Source organism: Myotis brandtii, unplaced genomic scaffold, assembly GCF_000412655.1.
Source record: "Myotis brandtii unplaced genomic scaffold, ASM41265v1 scaffold185, whole genome shotgun sequence".
Lineage (NCBI taxonomy): Eukaryota > Metazoa > Chordata > Mammalia > Chiroptera > Vespertilionidae > Myotis > Myotis brandtii.
This window is the reverse complement of record NW_005356870.1, coordinates 7,113,502-7,137,123: the sequence shown is the minus strand read 5'-3', so window position 1 is coordinate 7,137,123 and position 23,622 is coordinate 7,113,502. Positions and strand designations below refer to the sequence as shown.

Below are 23,622 nucleotides of genomic sequence, written 5' to 3'. Positions count from 1 at the left end.
AAATTATCCCTAGAACCTCAAGGAGGGTCATATATACTTGGGTTTCTTAGCTCTAAAGATTTGTTGTTGGGTAGTATTGGAGATAGAGACACATGTTTTATTTAGTTCTGTGCATCTGGAAGTAGGTCAGAAGTTTATTTTATTTGTCATACCTGTTCATTGCAGGTTTCCCCTATCTTTTCTTTCTTCTGATTTGAATGTGTTAGCTTTATTCTTCTGATTTCTTTTTAGTGGTTTGGAAATTGGATTCTGCATTATTATTTTAATAGTTCTAAAATTTTTATTATGCTTGTGTTAATTTTTATCTATGAAATAAACATATTATTACATAGTGTCATTTGGATAATTTAAAAATATTTTTATTATTTGAAATACTTTGGATACCATCTTCTATTTGTCACATCAACCCATTCTCTCTTTCATTTTCCTTTGTCTTCTCATGTAGTTTGTAACTTCTTTATCATTAGGCCATTTTCAGTAAAGATTTGTCACAGCCCACCCTGCACCCCAAGTTTGGAAGGTTGAAATTGGAGTTTATTCTTTCTGAAATCTTGGGACTTTATGCTCGTAGACTAGTTTTTATGTTCATTTTTCAATTTAATATTCTCTTTCTATAGAAAATCAGACTTTTGCTCATTCATTGTTGAGACTAGTGTTTTTTATTCCTCGGTGTGTGTGTGTGTGTGTGTGAATATCTATTTTTAAATTAAAACTACCAGATGGGTAGGAAGATTTCTCTCATTTTCCAGACCATTAGTAAATATTTCTTGCCTTTCTCTTTCCCAATCAAGTGCTTGTTCTTACCAGCCACTTTGCCTGCAATGCTTTTTACCCCATTTTACCTCTCAACATTTAGTTTCAGTGAAAAGGTGTTAGCATAAAAGTATCTTTCCCTTAGGACAGTGGTTTTCAACCTGTGGGTTGCGACCCCTTTGGGAGTTGAACGACCCTTTCACAGGGGTCGCCTAAGACCATCGGAAAACACATATTTTCGATGGTCTTAGGAACTGAGACACCGCTCCTCTATCCGTTTCCAAGCGGGTCCGCCCACATGCAGATACGCCCACATATGAGTACCCGGCGTGATTACATCATCGCGCCAACCCCATCTTAGAGATGAATATTTTGAACCTTTAAAAGAAGAAAATATCATAAATCAGCGGTTCTCAACCTGTGAGTCGCAACCCGTTTGGGGGTCGAACGACCCTTTCACAGGGGTCGCCTAAGACCATCGGAAAACACATATTTTCGATGGTCTTAGGAACAGAGACACCGCTCCTCTATCCGTCTCAAAGTGGGTCCGCCCACATGCAGATACGCCCATATACGAGTACCCGGCGTAATGACATCATCACGCCAACCCCATTACATACACCCAGCTTGTTGGTTATCAAGTCTAAATACAGCAGTAGACTTGTTGTGGGAGATGATCTTCGTTGTGCTCTTGCAAAGACTGCCCTGAGAATTTCTGATCTGGTGAGAAAGAAGCAATCTCAACCTTCGCACTGACATTGGACATATTGTTTTTGTGATTAATCACTATGCTTTAATTATGTTCAATTTGTAACAATGAAAATACATCCTGCATATCAGATATTTACGATTCATAACAGTAGCAAAATTACAGTTATGAAGTAGCAACGAAAATAATTTTATGGTTGGGGGTCACCACAACATGAGGAACTGTATTAAAATGTCACGGCATTAGGAAGGTTGAGAACAAGTGCCTTAGGACCTCCCTTAACAGATGGTCCTCTTTTTCTTTTTGGTATTTAACATCTACCATTGCTAGTATTATCAACGCACATATCCTTTATCTGGGAAGATCTAGCATTGGAGACTTGTGAGTGAAATGGAGTACTCCAACAAATTAGGTTAGAACGTACTATATAACCAGGAAATATACAGGGCACATTAAGGCATATTGTCATTTATCTTTAGGTCTCTTTCTCATAATCATAATCGTCTTTAGTGATAAAATCAGAGAGAAGACATTTAATACATATTACATCAATTTTCTTCAAAATTAGAGCTTTTTATTTTGTCAGTTTAATTAATCGATTTTATAGCAAATTTGATATGGCTTAGACATAACAGAGATTTCATCTTGATTTATAGCCTACTGACATCTACTGCAGCTTTTTATTTGGAGGGTGGTTGAGCCAGATCCAACAGATATCATTTTTATAAAGTTGGGGGAAAGTCTGGGAATTAAACATAGCTGCATCTCTGCTGGGCTGCATTCGGGTATATGAAATGGTGGGATGATTCCACATAATTTTCTTTTCAGGATACAGAACAGCTTTCTGGGAGGGAAGTGATCTTGAGAGAAGACAGAACTGGACATGATGAGTTATAGCCAGTATCGAAAATCGAGCCCATAGAGGACAGTAATCCATCTTAGTACAGGACTCTAGCTGTTTGAATTTGGTGTCTGGAAAAGAGCACTGGGCACCCCTGTGTGTTCCAAGGAAAGAGACGGCCATAAGTAAACAGTGCAGAACTGCTTCGTTAAGCTCACTTACGTATTCAATACTCTGCCCACTGGTGTGTACTAATATGTGACATTTCCACACCGTGGTGCTGTGAGCACGTATCTTTTCATTCAGAAAAAGTTTATTGATATATTTTCTTGGAACCTCCTCGGAAAATGTTCTTTACATTCCTAATAATGATGTTTGTGGCACATATCTCTCTTCACTTTAAGGAACTTATGTGTGCTGACATGTGCAGAGGAGTCCCAGGGGAAAGACTAGCTAATACATGATTATCACACATTCAGCATGCACCTGCTCTGTGCCAGACAATGGTCTAAGTCAGTGATGGCGAACCTATCACATGCGTGTCAGACGTGACACGCAAACTCATTTTACTGGTTTATTTTTCTTTGTTAAATGGCATTTAAATATATAAAATAAATATCAAAAATATAAGTCTTTGTTTTACTATGGTTGCAAATATCAAAAAATTTCTATATGTGACACGGCACCAGAGTTAAGTTAGGGTTTTTCAAAATGCTGACATGTCGAGCTCAAAAGGTTCGCCATCACTGGTTTAAATACTGTGATATTATTATATTTTTCTTTTGTTGGTGACTGTCAGACAGGTCTATGTATTTCTGAGCTCTGTTCTTGGATCTAAGTTCTTTTTTATAGGTCTTGGTCCTCATTCAAAACAGTTGATATTTATACAGACAGGAAACTCTTGGATGTAAAGAAGTTCTGTAAATATTCATTTTTTTAGATATTTTTTAGAAAGAGAAGAAGGGGTTGGGGGGAAGAGAAACATTGATAGGCTTCCTCTTGCATGCCCCCTACTGGGGATCCGGCCTGCAACCCAGGCATGTTCCCTGACCTGGAATTGAATCAGCAACCTTTTGGTGCAAAGGTAGATGCCCAGCCAGCTGAGCCACACTTTCAGGGTGGTAACTATTCTTAAATTAGGGTACTGTTCTGCTTCACTACATACAAGGCCTCAAGAGGTAGTGATATCTAATCCACTGTCAATTTAGCAGAAACCTAGCCCGGGTTTTTTAGCAGGCACAATCTGTTAAGCAAACAAGGCCTCCCTGTGGTCCCCTTTGTCAGTGTGTAGTAAGAAAAGCTGGAGGGAGTGTTCATCCTTCCTGTCACTTTTACTCAATATTCTATATGATCATTTCTCCAGGAGCCCTCACAGAAAAGCTCAGAAAATGGTAAGGCTATACGGTGAGCTCATGTGACCAGGAAGGAACAATTCTTCCAAAGGTGAGAAGGCTCAGTGAGGTGTCGGCAGAAACTGGAATGCTTGGCAGAGAGGTAGAGCATTTTTCAGGGAATGCTGACTAGCGAAACCATGTTTGTGTGTGTAGGTAAACTCTGGGATTTCAATATGTTGTTTTTTTTCTTTTTTTGGGGGGTGGGGTGTTGGAGAGCAGGAATCATGTAGGACTAATAGATGAAGACGTGGTATAATGTGGATTATTATTCACGCTGTGACCCTCTCAGAGCTATCAGGGTGGCTAGGCCTGAGAAATTTCTAGAAGATTACCTATTTTTACACTCAGAACTTCTTTCTTTTTTCTTTTTCTTAAAAATATATTTTATTGATTTTTTACAGAGAGGAAGGGAGAAGGATAGAGTTAGAAACATGAATGAGAGAGAAACATCCATCAGCTGCCTCCTGCACACCCCCTACTGGGGATGTGCCCGCAACCAAGGTACATGCCCTTGGCCGGAATTGAGTCTGCAGGCCGACGCTCTATCCACTGAGGCAAACCGGTTAGGGCCAGAACTTCTGGGGACTGAAGGGTCCTGAATTCGATTCTGGTCAAGGGCGTGTACCTCAGTTGCTGGCACATCCCCAGTGGGGGATGTGCGGGAGGCAGCTGATCGATGTTTCTCTCCCATCAATGTTTCTAACTCTCTATCCCTCTCCCTTCCTCGCTGTTAAAAAATTAATTAAAATTTATATATATTTAAAAGAAAAGAAGTTTTGTAGTGACTTCAGCCAAAAATGTTAGCGTTCAGACTCAACCATTATAATTAACACAACCATCCATATATCTAAATCCTATGAATCTGATTCAAGTTTTTGTCACATATTCCAAGATATGTTTTTACCTCTTTTGCAGATCACCAGGTCAGATGAAAAAAAATGTGGTTCAGAAACTGACTACTTATGAGAATAAAAAAATGTATGTATAGTAAAAAATGTGTTAAGAATCATTGAGACTACTCACTAAAATGTTTAAAATGGAAACCTCTTGGAATTGGAATTGAGAGCATGACAGATAGTTTTACATTTTACATTATACAGTTCTTTATTGTTTGATTTTCATGACTGTATTTCTTCAACTAAAGAAAAATGCAAACAAAATCAATAAAGAATTGATAAATTATTTAATACATTGAGTTGGAAAAATTGACTAGCTACTTGGAAAATATATTTTGATAACAGTTCATCATATTATATGTCAAAAATAAATTCTAGATGAATTGAAGTTAAAGCTAAAATAATGATATCCAAATGTGATAGAAAAATATAGGTGATTATCTAGTATTGATTAAAGAAAACCTTTTAACAAAACATAAAAGAATGGGAGAAAGTAAAGGCAATTTAACAGTGTCAGTGACATCATAATTGCAAACCACAGAATGGAAAATATTCATAATAAATTGGCACATAAAATGTTAATGTAATATGTAAAGATTGCATATATTAATAAGAGAAAATTTTCATGAGCCAATTAAAGAATGTGGAAGAGAAAATGTAAATGGCTGATATGATTAGAAATACTCAATATTTTTGGAGTTGTTCTAATGTTTTAATATCTGGTTGGGCAAGACAACTCTCCCCTTATAGCTTTTCTCTATCAGCATTTGCATAGCTATTTATGCATGCTTACTTGTTCATATAAATGTAAAATCAAATTGATTAGGTTTCAAATACTGTATTTTCATTGGAATTTTGTAAACAATCATAAGATCATTTGTCATCTTTCTGATATCCAGGTATCCTATCTGAAGCAGAGCATGGCTTTCAATGTGCTCAAGATGTGCTTGTAACTCAGAGGAGTACATTACAGTTTTCATGATATAGGTTTTGCAATTTTTAAGTTTAATTTTAAGTATTTGACAGGTGTTGTTATTGCAAATGGGTTTTCTCTACCATGATATCCTGTATCTAGTTATTGTTTGTGTAACCTATGAAGGCTACTGATGTCTATAAGTTAATTTTATCTTTTGCTACCTGACAAAATTTTTTTATTATGAACTTAAAATGGTAAGTTTTTTTCATTGATTCTGCAAGGTTTCCTAGGTATATAATAATTTCTATGGCAAAGAGAAATAGGTTCAGTATCTATTTTCCAATTCTTATTATTGTAGTTGATTTTTTTCTGCTTGCATTTGCTGGTAGTTTCAGATGAATTATAAATGGTAATGGAAATGTGTGCATGCTTTCCTTTTCCCTTATATTAATGGGAAGTCTTGATTGATTGTCCATTAACTACATGCTGGGCTAAGAATTAAGGTAAAGAGATTATATATTTTAATAAAAACATCCATCAGTTTTTTATTTTTAAGTGATTTTAAATAAATGGGTTTGTCAAAGGCTTTTAAAATCTATAAAAATAATCATGTTTCTTAAATCCATTAATATGTTATGTCAATGGTTTTTAAATATTTAACCCACATTGCATTCCTTAAATAAATCTTACCTGCTAATTTTCTTAATGTAATCCTGAATTCTGCTTGCTAAAATGTCATTAAAATGTTTACCTGATATTCACAGGTAATATTGTTTTGCAATTTTCTTTCTTTTATCTGAGTTAGATACTCATATTACATGTTTTGCTAAAAAGAGTTTGGAAATAGTTTTTCAGTTTCCATGCTTGGAACAAGATGTGTAGCATTAGGGGCAACCTATCTGTTTTTGAAGTCTGGGAAGATTCCCTCGTAAAACAATTTGGGCCTGGGCCATTTTATCTTTACTTATTCTGTGGAAATTGATCTAAGTTTTCTATAACCAATTGAGTTCATTTTTGGAAACTGCTTTTTGAGGAAATTATATAACTCCTCTAACTTTTCAAACTTGTTTAGATAGACATATTCAAAATAATCTCTTCTTTATAAATTTGTGGTGGTTTCAACAGTTATTTTCCCTTGTTATCTCTTACTTTTGTCTTTTTGTAAAATAATCATGCTTTTTTTTCCTTGAAAGTTTTTCAACACTGTTTATAATTTCTCTCAGCTCATTCTTTCTTAATGTGTTTATTACATCCCCTCCTCAATAAATCCACTAAAATTGGTCTTTTCAAGTCATTAAGGAGTTATGTAAAATCCAACAGTCACTTTTAGTCCTTCTTACTCATTCCTTGCTCCAGAGGTGTTTTTTACTTTGATTTCCAAAATAGGGCACTTCGATAGCTGGTTTTACCTCCTTGAGCCAAATAATGTTTGGTCCCTGGGGCAGAGTCCTGAGGCTTCATAGTTTTACTATCTTCTCTGAATGTCATGCGTTTCATTGCTCAAAATGCCATAAATGTGCTTAGTGCTCACAAATTAATATCTCTAACCCAGACCCCTGCAGGAATTCTAGAATTGTATATCCGAGTTAGACTCAAAATAACCACATAGTAGCCATACACAAATTTCAGATTTAACATGTACAAAATGGGGCTCATAATCTTTTTAATTTAAATATGTTTTATTGATTTTTAGAGAAAGAGGCATGGAGAGGGATAGATAGAAACATCAATGAGAGAGAAACATCGTTTGGCTGCCTCCTGCACACCCTGTACTGGGGGTTAAGTCCACATGTGCCCTGACTGGGAATGGAACCAGTGACCTCTTGGTTCATGGGTCGACATTCAACCGCTGAGCCATATCAGCCAGGCAGAACTCATAATCTTCCTTTCATGTTCCACTGGATACCATTTTGGTAAATGCCAGTACTGTCTGTCACTTGTGTAAGCTGAATTCTGGATATCATCCCTCTCTCTCTTGTTTAACCTCATACAAGATCAGCAAGAACTAAATAGTAGAATGTGATTTCTTATCCAATCTACTGCTACCATCCTTTTACAAGCAATCATTTTCTCTCCTCTAGATTATTGCAATAGCCTCTTGGCTGATCTTGATGTTCCCATTCTTTGCCATCCAAAGGTTATTCTCAACTCTTTAGTGAGTGCCACCTTCTATTTTATAGTAAATCAGATAATACCATGTTGTCACGCTTCTGCTCAAAATCTTACTGTGGCTCTCTGCCTAATTAGAATGAAAGTAACAATGTTTGCAATTAACTATTAGGTCTCTAATGAACTGCCTCTGCAGCCTACTTCATTATCTCACTGGCTTCATTTTCTACTCATTTTCCTGGGTGCTTTTGGCTCAATCCCCACATGCCCTCTTGCTGTTCCCCCGATACTCTAAACAGGTTCCTGTATCCTGGGCTTTGCATTTCCTGTTTCTCTGCCTTAATTTTTTTGTTGTATTTTTTTTGTACAAATGTTTTTATTTATTTCAGAGAAAAGAAGGGAGAAGGATAGAAACATCAATGATGAGCGAGAATCATTGATCAGTTGCCTTCTGCACGTTCCCTACTGGGGATGGAGCTTGCAACCCAGGCATGTGCCCTGACCAGGAATCGAACTGTGATCTCCTGGGTTCAAGGGTCCATCCTCAATCACTGAGCCACACCGGCCAGGCTGCCTTAATGTTTTTATTTCCTTCATTTATCTCCAAAATTTCCCTAGAAGATCCACTCCCTCATCTCCTTCAGGTGGTATTTGCACAAAATGCTACCTATTCGATGAAGCTATTCCTGCCAACCTGCTGAAAATTGCACCCCACCAGCTGTGCTTCCCACCCTCTGTCTATGCTTTCTGTTACTCCACAGCACTTCTCACCAGCCCATGTGATACACAACTTGTTTTAGGAGTTTCCTGTCCCTTAACCAAGTGTAAACTCTGTGAAACCATAGGTTTTCTTTCTTGTTTGCTCCTCTATTCATAGGACATAAATGATCTAACACAGAATAGACAGTAAATATTTATTCAATCCAAGAATGAATAATGGAATTAATTTTCTGATATTTCTTTAAAATAAATACCAATAAATAAGATATACACATTCCCCATAAAATCTTCAACCTGAGGCACGGGTTGAACCTATGGACAAGACCCCCCTTCATAATTTTAGTTTTATTATAATTCTCAATACTCATCCTGGAACTGTTTACTTCTGAAGATTCTACAAATATTCTCCTGGGGATCTATAAACTGTTGTTTGGATCTCATTCCCTATCTTGTGATGTAGCCTAAAATTCCTGCAAGATTTTTCAATTTCTCCTCCATGAATTTTCCCCGTATTATTTCAGCACATATTGATCCCTCTCTCTGTTCCCATTAAAATCTCATCCATGCCATATGAGGATTATCTTATAAATTTAGATTTTGATTTATTCTTTATAGGTAAGCTTAATTTACACAGATGCACAACAAGTAATATAAGGGTAAAGACAGCATTTCCTAATTTGTATCTATTACCCTATCATTATCATTATAGCTGGCAACGTAGAAATGTAAATATCTAATTGTAATGAATATATTTATAAAACACAGATTTTAAATAGATTTTATAGCAGAAATTCTTTTCTAAAATCAGAAAATCTTATCACTCAACTGAAGTGACTTAGTTACAAAAAACCTTAATGGTTCTAATGATAATTTTTATGATCTCTTATTCAGGATATTTAGTTGCTAATTGTTCCATGAATATGTTACAGTAAATTATACCCTTCTGTAGACATCTGGATTCTTTGAAGGGAGAATTAACTTTTAATTCAAATTTGATAAATGCCAAAGATTTCCTGAAGGTGCCTACCATCTGAGAGGAATTTTATTATTTACTAGTATTTGACTATTTTAAACATTTTCATATGGAACAAAAGAGTAAGAAAAGAGTAATTTTATTGGCTCTCAAAATGTAAAAGTACATCTCCTTTAAAATGTTAAGTTATTTATTTATGTGTTTCATTTGTAACCTCTTTGGAATGATGTATTAATGGTCGTGGGTAGTGGAAAAAGCTCAGACATGTACTCTGAAGTGCCTCATTCTATGGGGCTTCCATATGATGTTTGTATCACATGTCTGGTATGACAAATGCAAACTATATTTGTATTAGATAATTTCAAATTTAAAGTATTTATCTATAAATATGAGTTTTATTAATATATATACATATATATATATATAAAGCCAGCGACCAGAACACCATAATGACCAGAACAATCAGTTGCTATCATGCCACTGTTGCCAGCGAACTGGCCCGATAGGAGCATGGGGCCAGCCAGCCAACCTCCCATGGCCCTTCTCCCCAACCAGCCTGCCCCTGATCAGATTCTCCCACCCCAATTGAGGGCGGGGCAGCTGGCCAACCAGCCCTGCCCCTGATCAGCCTGCCCCACCCCAATTGGCCTACAACCCCTCCTCTAGCTTGCCCCACCCCTGATTGCCCCCCACTCCGATCAGGGACAGGGCCGGCCAGCCAACTGCCTGGGGCCCCTCTCCCCAGCCAGCTGGCCAACCTTTGAGTTAGGAGTTTATTACTTCATGAGCAGAAAAAAATCAAGAAGTCAGCCTATATAACAGTTATGTCTAAGTAACTTTCCAAAATATTCCTTGTTAATTAATTGTATAAGTATTAATTAATAAATTCTATTAATTAATAAATTGTATAAGTATTTATTAATAAATTGTTAATATACACATAGAGGATATTTTAAATTAGCAATAAAAAGAAAACCAGTAAAAATATCTATACTAATAAAAGGGTAATATGCTAATTAGACTGGACGTCTTCTGGACGTCTTTCCAGACAAAGCCACAGTGGCAGGGGCAGAGGCAGAGGCTATTAGGGGACATCAGGCTGGCAGGGGGGAGCAGTTAGGGGGCTATCAGACTGGCAGGCAGGTGAGTGGTTAGGAGCCATGTGGTCGCAGATTATGAGAGGAATGTCTGACATCCCCTGAGGGGTCCCGGATTGGAGAGGGTGCAGGCCAGACTGAGGGATCCCCACCCAGTGCACGAATTTCATGCAGTAGGCCTCTAGTTTAGATATAAATCTGCTTACTCTCTGTTATCTTCATTGAATTATATAAATTCTCACAAGTTTATATGTTTCATATTTAGAATTGTGTCAATAATGTAAAATCTTTTGCTTTAGTAACTTTATATAGCTTAATGATTTTGGGGGTTGTGCTTGTCAGAATATCTGAGTTTTGAAAGTCACTATATTAATGAAAATTTAATAAAGCCTATTAAAGCAATATACTACAGGCTATTTAATCAAGGAATATCAGATGACTGACCTGACAACTTCATAGCCACTTGATCAAGAGTATCTTTGTCTACTAAGCTCTAGAATCCTTTTGACTTACAGAGAACTGAGAAGTGTGTTTCTATGCCAGTTTACTCTTTGCCATTTAAAACTTTCCTTTCTCTTCCTGTGTGCTAGCTCTTGTGTCAAACTTGTCAGCTCATTAGAAGTAAAGGTCTTTTTAACTCCCCGCAGAGCTCTGAAATGAGTATTTTGGCCACAACTGTGGGAGCTGTCCCCAACCCTGAATTACTCTGCCATGTTCCTTAATTGTGTATGAAGACAAAGATATGTCAGCAATTTAGATTTGAAACCTGACCTATATCATTTCCTGAACTTGGCTTTTGTTTTTTATTTTGTAGTTGTCTTTTTTAGTAATTTCAAACATCATAACATATTTTGAACAGAACAGAGCTAACTTCCTGAGTCCCAGAGTAAACTGTCTTATTGTAATGTAGAAGTTATAAAATATTTAGACATATTTAGTTCAATATACTACTCATATTATAAATTTTTTAAAAATATATATTTTATTGATTTTTTACAGAGAAGAAGGGAGAGGGATAGAGAGTTAGAAACATCGATCAGCTGCCTCCTGCACGCCCCCCACTGGGGATGTGCCCACAACCAGGGTACATGCCCTTGACCGGAATCGAACCCGGGACCCTTGAGTCTGCAGGCCAACGCTCTATCCACTGAGCCAAACCGCTTCGGCATACCCATGCAGATCTAAATTAAACACACACACACACACACACACACACACAGATTAATTCAATCAAGCTAATAAATTTTGAAAATTGTCACTTGCCTCCCCCCCCGCCATAACTAGAGTGTTTTCAGGGTTTAAGGAGATGTTCATAAAGGAGAATAAGCAAAGCCTGCGGGACTATTTGCAAATGAGTCTTGTGCACCCTTAATATCTGGTGCAGCAGCTGCCACCAAAGAGTTGAAATGAGTAAATGATTGAATCCTTTCTACTTTTTGTTAGCCAGTTGGTGAGGTAACATTCCTTAAAGCACCAAATTATCAGATCTTCTTTATTGTTAAAAGTAAATTGTTGCTTGGGGGCAGGGGTAGAAGAAAAAGAAAAAGAATGATGCCCTCAGACCACAAATACTCTTCTGTTCTAACTGCACTTCTGTGATAGTTGCCTATGGGTAAAAAACAAAATGCCTAAATGCTGCTTGCAATTGCTCCAAAATTAAAAGGTGCCCTCTATAGCTTCTGGATATGAAAAATGCAACCTCTAGATTACAATTATAGGAGTTAAGTCTCAGCCTGAAAGTCAGTATTTTTCTCTTAGTACCTAAGTCTGGCCATTCATAGTGTATAGACTGCCAGTAAGTAAAGAATGAGAGAAAACTAGTGTGGATGCAAGATCTCATATATTTCATATTGTCATTATAGAACAACTCTAACTCAAAGGGAAAATATGTCAACTGACAGTCACATTGATGTTTTCAGATGTCTTTAGGCTTATGGAGGTATAAAGGAAATAAAGAAATGCTTTCCCATTTAAACTCCAGATTAGGAACAATTTATTGAATTTTCTCCTTTTTCCAGACTGTCATCTTGAAGGAAGCCTTGAAGATAACATGCAAAATTGACATCCACAAATTGAGAATCTATAAAATTATTTTAAAAATTCACATTGTTGAATAACATATAATGTTATACCAAAAAATATTTTAAAAATACATTTTCTTACTATATAGTACTATATTTGTATACATGTATTGATAAAATTGGCATGTGTAAGGAGTTGTGTATATCTCTTAAGTTTTTATTTAAAATAATAAAATGTAAATAGTCAATGGGAGAAGAGTTTGACCTCTAAAAGTCTAGCTACAAAGGAACATAAACTAAAGAAATAAAACAACAATTTAGCAAAATAAACATTTGTTCAGCTAAATGAGGTAGAAACTCAGAACAAGGATACTCAAAATAATAAAGCTAGGAAATGAATTCAGTAGACTCAGAAGTTAATTCTTACTGAGAAAGAATGATTTCATGAAATGAAGTTTTGTCCATATGGTGTTTCTTTAGTCACAAAGATTAGAGGATGTAGACTGGAGGTTTTGGTTTGGCCTTTGAACCAACTCTGAGAAGTAGCAGAATACAAGTGCTCTCTTGAAGACTCTGTAGGAACAAAGATGCTCCCTTGACAACCATAGAACATCAGAAAACAGTCTATAAATATAACAGCTAAGGTATTTTCCTGTAAAAACCCCAGCAAGATTCTTTGCAGATATAGGCTAGCTTACCCTAAAATTTGTATAGAAATGCACAGGCCCTGGAATAGCTAAAGCAATCTTAATGAATACAGTGGGAGAGATCACCCTACTTGATACCAAGTCTTACAATCTAACTACAGTAATCAAGAGAGAAGCAGAGAACACTGTAACAGAATAGAGAAATCTACATAGATAGACCCACACAAATATACTTAACTGATTTGACAAAGCTACAAAAGCAATTCAATGGAGAAAGAATAGCCTATTCAATAATTGTGCCAGAGCAATTGAACATTCATAGGCATAGAAACAAACCTCTAAGTCTCAAATTATATATATATATATCTCCTATTTAATAAAAGGCTAATATGCAAATTGTCCCCTCGGAAGTTTGATCTACTGGGAGTTTGACTGCTCACTATGACTTGCGCTGACCACCAGGGGGCGGCACGGATTGAAGGAAGGCCCTGGCCACCAGCTGGCAGCCAGGGAAGGAAGGCCCCAATCATCTCTGATCTAGCCGGCCAGGCCTAGGAACCCTACCTGTGCACAAATTTCCCACTTATATATTTGGAAAATTATAATTTTTTAAAATTCAGAAATTCTGAGAATAAGGTAATCAAAAATTAAAAGCAGATTTTATATAGCATGTAAATATAGATTCCATCTAGCCCTAGCTGGTTTGGCCTGCGGACTGAAGGGTTCCTGGTTTGATTCCAGTCAAGGACACATGCCTGGGTTGTAGGCTTGATCTCTAGTAGGGGATGTGCAGGAGGTAGACAATCAATGATCCTCATCATTTATGTTTCTATCTCTTTCTCCCTCTCCCTCTTCCTTCTTCTCCAAAATCAATAAAAATATATTTAAAAAAACTCTATTAGATTCCATCTAGCTAGTTTCCTATATATCAATTTATATCTATTTCCAAATATTGCTAGAAATAATTTTTAAAAACAAATTTAAGTGGCCCCCTATCGCTTTCTTGATAGTTACTTTTCCAAACAGATTATCATTACCGTATTTTTGCAAGTAGTTTCTATTAACAATATTTTAACCTTAGTAATCATAGCATTTCAATTTAATTGTCTGAATTTCCTACTGACACCAAACATTTTTTTAATGTACATAGGTCATTTCTTTTCTGTGTATCTGAGAATATTCTCTTCATGACTTCTCATTTTGGTGGGGTTTCATAGGATTGTAGAGTTCTAATTCTTTTTTTTTTGTAGGTTAAAGTAGATTTGGTGGGGGATACATTTTGACTTATCAATAATGATTGTTTCTTTTCCCTCCTTCCTTCTTCCTTACTCCTCTTCTCTTCCTTTTTCTCCTTTATCTCTTTCTCCCTCAACTTCTCTACATGATTCAAGACCAGTCACCCCTAGTGAATAGAATTCTTGTCACAGTGTAACCTACAGGTTCTGGAAAACCATACATTTCTGTCAGCTAGTCTCTAGAACAGTGGTTCTCAACCTGTGGGTTGCGACCCCTTTGGGGGGTTGAACGACCCTTTCACAATGGTCGCCTAAGACCATCAGAAAACACATATATAATTACATATTGCTTTTGTGATTAATCACTATGCTTTAATTATGTTCAATTTGTAACAATGAAATTGGGGGTCACCACAACATGAGGAACTGTATTAAAGGGTCGCGGCACTAGGAAGGTTGAGAACCACTGCTCTAGAAGATCCCTTGGTTTGGCTGCCCATGTTAGCATAGTAAGGGAACATACCTATCACGGTGATCCTTTGTAAGGAACTATTTTGTCAGCTTGTTAGAAAGTAGTTTATGGTGGTGAAGTTTCACCAGAGCATTATATCCCATAGAGGCACAAAAGCCATTATCTATCGTCCAACTCTTTCTCATTCATGTTACCTTTTACGTTAAGTAAATAATATCCATTTATGTGTGTAATTCTGCATTTATGTGTATGTCTGTGTTATGTAAATTCCTCTTTTAATTCTCAAATGCCTACTATGGACAATCTAACCCAAAACATTTAAGAAATAGTGAGATCTTGATTAGTTCGAATTAAGAATAGTTTCTTACCTTATGAGTTTAATATTTGCTATTATTATTGTTGTTATTATTATTTCCTTCTTGTAATATAGCATCACAGTTAATTGCACAGACTTTGGATTTAAACCAGATTTCAACATAAATATTATCCCTAATAATTTTAACTTTATTATTTAGGTGATATCATTTACATGTTTTGAGTTTAATTTAACTTTTATGTTCTTTAAAGTATTAAATTATATAGTACATACTAATACAGTTTATAACAGGGCCTTGGTTCCTACGAATTGAATGAAGCATCTATTTTTTTTATTATTATTTTCTGTCGAATCCCTCTTAGTGAGACTAAGGAGAAAAAAAAGTGGTGATGAAGCTGCTAATATCAAGAGTTATGCTATTGCAGTTATGTTCATTTTAATTGGGAATACCTCTATTTTTTGAAAGTATAGAAATTATCTGATTAAATGTATTAAATGCCATTCCTAGTATAGCTGCTCAGCTTAGCCAAGTGATAAAGTTGCCAAGATTACTTTCAAAGTCATTAGTGTTGTGTGGGAAGTGTTATATTCTGTATTCTAGCACTGTAACACTTGTAACAAAAAAACACTTACTGTATGTCTTAAAACTTAACTTAGCCACTTGAAAAACAGTTTGTCTTATAGGAGAAATGCAAAGTCCTCAGTGATTTGAGAAAACTGGGTCAGTTATGTTATCTCAGTGATTACACAAAGATATAGTCAAGGACCTTGTAAACCTTAAATGACTTTCATCCTCTTGTAAACTCAAATCACACTCCAAGGAAAGTATTAATTTGTTTGCTGCTTTAAGTAACATGCATTTTCTCCTTTAGTACTTATATCACAAACCTATATGTCATTTGAAGAAGGTTAATTATTAAATAAGCTTAAGTGATATCCTCTTCCTTGAATAAAATAATCTCACTTAATACATGAACAGAGAAATTTAAAAATGTCAGTACAGGCACAAGAGCAGTGACCTGACCTATCATTTCTAGAACTAAGACGGTGATTAAAATGAAGTTGAATCATCATTCTGAGGCTCTACTGAGACTATCAGTCTGAGAATAATGAATATAAATGTAGATTATGAGTGTCATTTGGAAATTTCTCCTGTATCCCTTACAAGTGAGAAGACCATAGGTCAATAAAAAATATCACATTTATAATATAGTCACAATATATTATTTTAAAGAGAGACATTACTAGCATGAATGTTATATTACTGACCTCAGTAAATGATAGAACAGGTTATTTACATGAATTATCTTCAGTGTTATATTTTCAAACTAACGCTAAAAATCAGTAGAGGAACCATCAACTCTTATTTTGTCCTTAATCTATTGTGTTAGTGGTAGCAATCATAACTATTTAAATTCAAAATAGTGGTACACATAATTTAAAACAAAGCTGAAAACAGAACATATTTTTATATGTGGTAAATATTAGGATTATAATGAATTCTTCCAAATTGTGTACTGTATCTTAATAAATTTCAAGAAGCAAGCACAATTTTGTGAATATATCCAAAATATTTCTATTGTCTGTGTGTGTGTTTTTAACATAGAGATGGTTTTTAAGACACCTTAAGTTTAATTTATGAAAGAAATTGAAACCAACATCATAAACCATCCCACCGACATCCTGGAGCTCCTGGTAACAGCCAGGGGATCAGTGAAATAAAAATGGCCCCTTTCCTTCCCACCAATGTCCCAGTTCCAGGCACCAGAGTTAACCACTTTTAAATGCTTGTGTTTTTATTCTTAGTTTTTAAGATTAGTTATCATCATAAGTATTTTCTGTGTTATCAGACATATATGGACTATATTGACTGTGAAAGATGAGGAATTTAATTGATCTCACCACCTCTGTCTCCTTTTACTGTACTACCTAACATTTCCACTTTAGACATTTATTTTTTAAATTCTAGGACTCACCCTCATAACTTTAAATTGTAAACTTTTGCTGAGTATTACATTATTTATTGTCATGGTTTATAATAATTACATTTTGTTTGTTAATATTGTCTTTAGATCAAATCTAAAAATTCAGGTGTAATATACAGAAAAATATTATACTTATATAGATCATTTTTATTCAAAATCAAGTGGTTTTGAGCATGCAGAGTAGCATTAACAATGCTGTTTTATTAATATTGCCATTAATGAGGCAGTATTTAAAACATTATAGGTAAAGAAGTTTTACTTTCACAAACTCTAGCAAATGCTCAAAATCTTGCCATAAGTTAGTTTGCTTTATGTGTACAAATATTTCTTGGTAGATTATCTTTATTCTTGTGGGGGAAAAACACACAAAAAAACCTAAATAATTTCATTATATCTCATCAACAGAAACATCCAGATTTTTTATATCACATATTTTGTTAAATGAAGACTTTTTTTTCCTCTTGAATGCATTGTTGTGAACCCTCTAATTTTGTTGACTCTAATATTATTTACTTTTTCTTAATACACAGTATTTCAATTTCTCTTTCTCTTTACTCTGTTAATTTTCTTCCAGTATCTAGAAATTTTTGATAGCTTATTCATATTTTAAAATATATTACTCTATTGACAAATAGCAATTGCTTATGAAGGATTTCGGGTAATATGTATATTATATATTAACATATATTATATGTTGTGTATTTTACATATATGATATCTGTATATAACTAATGGCCCCTCTCAGACTTTCTCAAGTGTCAAAATAGAGAAGATCTGACACTGGAATCAGGCAATTTACTGGTTTGACTCTTAGATATAATATATACCTTTCTTTGCTCCTCCTTCAACTGGCTCCACTCAATATGCAAGATATTGGCTGATTGGCCCAGAACTTCCAAAGAGTATTTACTTAATAGTTCTTTTTAATGACTGTATTATTTACATAAGCTTTTACAGTGTTAAACAGTTTATAAAAATATTTGATAATGATATACAATTTTATCTTCTTATCAATTGATCCAGTAGAATGGGCATACATGATTATTGCATGGTATAAATTATTAAATTAAAATCTTAGATGAGATGACTTTACCAAGATATTGAAATGATGCAACTAGAGATACAGAAAATCTGCATAGAAGTAAAATAAATATATCACTTTATTGTTGAAGAATAAATTAAATTCTCTGTCTTGTAAGGTTTGTGAACTTTACCTTCAGAAATAGAAAGCAGTCTAGCTACTATTCTTGGCAGTCAGTCTAGTTACTATATCTAATAATGATAGCAACTAGTTACTATTCTTAGCAATTAAATTATGAATTGATTTGTAATGAAGAAAACCAGGAATATAGACTTTGAGTTTTTTAGCACATAAAAATTTGTTCTTGTTTTACTGCTGATCGAATATATAAATAATCTGCATTCTGACATGTTTATAGCAAAACATCTGCTTGTACCTTATAAACCAACAAATTACACAGACACTTTGGAATGAATAAAATGTGCAATAAAAATTGAAGGAATTTACATCATAAATTATATATAATAACAACATATTTTGATTCAAGGACAGTGTTATCACAAATGCCTTATTTGTAATAGTAGAATGTTAGCTAGCCAATTAAAATAGAAATATACCTATAATTTTTTAAAATAACCATCAAATATTTTTGTTATTAATGTTGTACTATGAAAAATTGCTTGGGATTAAATCCAGATGCTTACAGTTCAATTAGGTCTGCTTTTGAGAAAAATAAGTTTTGTCATTTGGATATAGCATTGTATAACATTTATGTTATTTCCCTTACAAAATATTTGAATATATGAGTGCTGATAATTGGATAATAAATAGAAGTTAAATGAGAATTCAAAGTTCTTTAGCTTCAGAATTTCATTGCAAAGTATTTTTAGAAATTTTAAAAAGCAATTTATGAATATATAGGGTGGGACAAAACCAGGTTTACAGTTGTAAGTACATGAAACAGTTTATTATTGCATTACTATGTATTAATTTTGTATTATTTTCCATAAGAACGATTGGAAACCTACTTTTGCTCCACCCTATATTTCATGTGCTATACCTATATTTGGGATACATAAATTACATATACATATATATATATATATACACATACATATATATTTAACAAGGGTACTCACATGCTTAGGAATTTGATACTACATAGATAATATAATATCATGTTTTACTTATTTATGTTTTGTCCTCTCTGATTGACTCCTGTAGTATGTATATGTCTTCTTAGTATGTGACATGCTATAAATACTAGAATATCAGTGTGTTAGAACATTACCTCATAAAGAGGAGCATTCTGAACTTCTATGGGAAGATGCCTTCATTAGATATGCTTGAATTGCTATGCAAAGAATGAGACAAAGAAAACAAATAAAGGAGGAGGGGGGAGGGTTGGAGAGAGAGAATAGTGAAGAAGCAAGGAGCTTGACTTAACTGAAGAATTTAGCCATGGAAGTGGATGTGGTCACCAAGTTGGAGTATGAATATAAAGCAGACATTCTGTTCAATTGATTTAATTGTTACCTCACTACACTAGTAAGTAGGATGAGATAATTTGCAGGATCAGGGCACTGAAGGAAGTGTTGAAAAGAAACAACAGGACATGATTTGGGGAAGACAGCTAAGCATGTGTGCTTTAGAAAGAACTAGAAACAGGGATACAGTTGGTAAGTGGAATTAGCCTCCTTTATCCTCTGCTCTCCTACCCTAGGCCTATTCTGGGTTTCTCTAAATCACTTAGAGATGGTCACTGTTAACTTCAGTTCTATATTCAAAGAGAAATTGTTCAATTGGTTGTACTTAATTTTGAGTTCAAGATATGTTAGTAAAAGTGTCTGACTGACTGACCTGGATGAGGTGGTGAACTCTTGCTTGAATCGCCGGTACTGTAAGCATGTCAGACCAGGTAAGGAAATGGCAGTTTCTGTGGGAAGCATGTTGCTGAGAAGGGGTTGGCGAAGGGGGAGGCAGTAATTCCCACAAGAAGGATTCCATTGTGGGCTGAGGTCTATGTTTGACATGACAAACAAGAAAAGTTTGGAAAGGATGCCATTTGGTACTATCATAAAGTATACCAGCTAAAATGTAGAAAAACATGTCATCTTAAATATTTATCTAATGGTTGTGACTAGTACCTAAAATGGAACTTATATTAAAGAAGAGATGCTAGACTACATGTTTTAGGGAAAAAATCCATTCTTAAAATCCCAGGGTGAAATCGATGGAAACTTATAGAATCTTTTAAGATCTGGCTGAGAGATGACCTGTTGCATTTCCGCGTGCAAGGTTCTCCTTCATGATGAGAAGGATCTTCAGACGTTTTAACAAAGCCTAAGAGACGACTTTAGTTTAAGAGGCCACATGCTACGGCTTTATAAACTCCGTATTGTACATGGCAAAACGCTGTGGGGATTAGGAAGTCCGTGAACCATAAAATAACCCAAAGTCAGAAAACTCTTATCTATAGTCTCACTGCCTAGTCTCTCAGGGAGAATCAGCTTTCTCATCTGTGTCTTCATGGTGTGTCTGTCCTGTTATGAATGACATTTACCTAATATTCCCTCAGTTCCCAGTTAGCAGGATACCTACAATTTTAAGTTCAAGTTCATTTTACCTACCCCTCCTGTGCAACTCATCTCTTCTAAATACGCACACGCATGCACACATGCATTGAAGTACACACACACACACATACACACAACTTAGTTATAGGACACACACACACACACACACACACACACAATTTAGTTATAGTATGAGGCTAATTACAAAACAATTCATAAAAAGATTGTGAAATGCTTATTTTTTTTTCTTTACAAAAAATCTTCTTTTGAGATTTCTTTAAAATGGTGCTTGAGTATACAAATATCAATAATTTGTCCTGGGGGCTTCATTTCCAGGGTGAACTTTGTAATCATTTGGAACTAGAGTTTTTTGTGTGTTGTTTTTTTTTCTTAGCAGAAAACTTTCTTCAGAATACTATGATACAGATCTGAGCCCAAAGAGAAATATGTGCTGTTAAATGAAGTCTGAAAACAAAATTAAGAAAACAAAAGAATCCAAAAATTTTAATAAAGAAGAGATACAAATTAACTCAGAAATAATCATAAACATATTAGGATTCCCTACTGGAATTACCTAAGAAAGTAAATTTAACTTACATTTTCTATTTCCATAGTTGCCAAGGTTTACTAGATTTCAGGCTAACTTCCTAGCTGCATAAAATCTACTTAACTCCCTTTCTTTCGGTGCTTTAATTAAAATGAGGACAATAATGTGCCTATTTCCCAAGGTTGTTTGATATGCCATTGGCTCAGAATTTGCTGAAGCGCTCTCTGAATTCGGCTGGTATGCCTGATTTCACAACAGTTAGGGTGGAAATTGAAGATGCTGTCTTGAGATTCTGGAAGGACTTCTTAGACAAGACCTTACCATGTAGGCTACTTACACAGAGTGGCCATACCTTCAGGTCTTGTCTTTAATTTACAGGTCCAGAAATGTGATTTTGCTCAAGGCAAGATGTGATCCTTCTTTTAGGAACTAAATTATGCTCATAACAATGGACAAATAGCATGTGCAAAACCAGAGCTATGATCAGCATTACCTCTCTTTCTCACTTCTTATAGACAATAAGAAGTTGCATCCATGAAGCAGATCAAATTCCTAGCACTGTTCAGCCTATTCTCTCCCGTATTCAAGGACAGCTGTGAAATCAAATTATAAACAGAATTTAGTGGTTCTATGCATAGGCTATCAAAAAATATTTGTGGAGACATAGCTTTTAACTCTTTTTGAACCTCCTGCTATACAATGCACCTCCTTTTTAATAAGTATTCCTACAGAGTTTGTAAAATACAGGTGATTAAACTAGTGTTCAGGGGATGTTATTCAATCTGTCCTAAAATACAGGTGAGTAGGGGACCCATTGGGCAAAATGTTTGGAGAACTCTGTACTGAACAAAGTAAATAGGTTTCTTTATTGTAGACGTCTAGACTATTTAGGATACTAACATGCATTATGAATCTCTGAATGTGAATATAGCATGCAACAGTTTTCTAAATTTACTTGAAAACTGAGCATTTTTTTCACTAGGTTTATTATAATTCTGGTATTCTATTAAACACTAGAGGCCAAGTACACGAATTCGTGTATGGGTGGGGTTCCTTGGCCTGGCCAGGGATTGGGGCCAATCAGGGGCTGTCTCGCCCAGTCCCAATCAGGGCCAATCAGGGCCGGCTGGCCGGAGGGAGGGACTGCGGGAGGTTGGCCGGCTGTGGGAGGTTGGCTGTGGGAGCGCACTGACCACAAGGGGGCAGCTTCTGCATTGAGCGTCTGCCCCCTGGTGGTCAGTGTGTGTCTTAGTGACCGGTTGTTCAGTCGTTCAGTCTCTTAGGCTTTTATATATAGAGAAGTTTGAGAAAGACAGGAATGCTAATAGTGAACCTTTAGGCTTTATAGTCATGTTGCAAAGATTAAAATATGGATGTTTCTCAGTCAACTACTTATGGATGGCTGTCTGTAGGGTGCATAGCATTATTATTAATTAATTATGTAATATTTTTCTTAAGTCAAATCCCTGATGTTTTTTTCAGTTGTCACATTTACCACCAAGAAATGTGCTGTGTTTTAATAGCATCCTCAGTTTTCCTAGAGAACTGTTGATTAAGAAGCCTGTCTTCTGCCAAGGTTGATTATCACATTCTTAAGATGTAAACTTGAATTTAAAGTTAAAGCTGCACATTACAGGGATTTCCCTGCACATTTAAAGTTGTGTTATACAAGTAATATAATATTAGTAGGCTTGGTCACAGAAATAATTTTTTCCTTGCAGCAATTCCTGTGGAAGCCATTTGTTTTTAAGAATATTGAACATAAAATGCATCTGTATTACAAATGTTCCTACTGGATTGAACAGCTATGATCTATTCTCCATTTACTTCAAATAAACATTTGCTGGTCCCTGATATATAATATCATTACTATAAGGCTTATATCTTTGCTGATCCCTTATACTAGTACATAGTCTCATCAGATTTATTGAATGCATCCACATTTTCTCCACTTACTAGATTATTGTGATCATATCTACCATGTCATTAAGTATATTATTTTTTTATTTTATTTTGCTTCAGCATATTACCATTCTGATTATTTTGTTACTAAGCAATTGCATATGTCCCAAGAAGTGAATGATATGTGAGTTGTTAGAAAAAGAGGAAAATATTTGTCAAGAAATTATATTTTAGCAAGAGAAAATTTAGGAAAAAATGAATTTTATTTTATTATGCATTTTAAAAATCATTCACATGGTTAAAGGATGCCAATACAAATAAAAGATACCAACTGCAATGTTTATTGTCTTATTCAATATATGAAAACAGTTAAAACCTTTTCACAGTGCTGACAATTGGTGGTATATAAATTATTTGAAACTTTGAATATTGGCTAAGAAAAAAAGGTAATATATTATGCTCCAGATGATAAAAGATATTTTACTAACAAAA

General features: G+C 35.0%; 1 protein-coding gene across 1 annotated transcript in view; it reads left to right on the top strand.

Annotated features, from left to right (window-relative positions):
- Positions 1–1,308: 1,308 nt before the first annotated feature.
- The window catches only part of SGCZ (sarcoglycan, zeta), a 141,483-nt gene continuing 119,169 nt past the window's right edge, over positions 1,309–23,622 (top strand). Inside the window, exon 1 of the mRNA XM_014537932.1 lies at positions 1,309–1,476. Coding sequence (XP_014393418.1) covers positions 1,309–1,476 — 168 coding nt within the window. The remainder of the gene's footprint in view (positions 1,477–23,622) is intronic.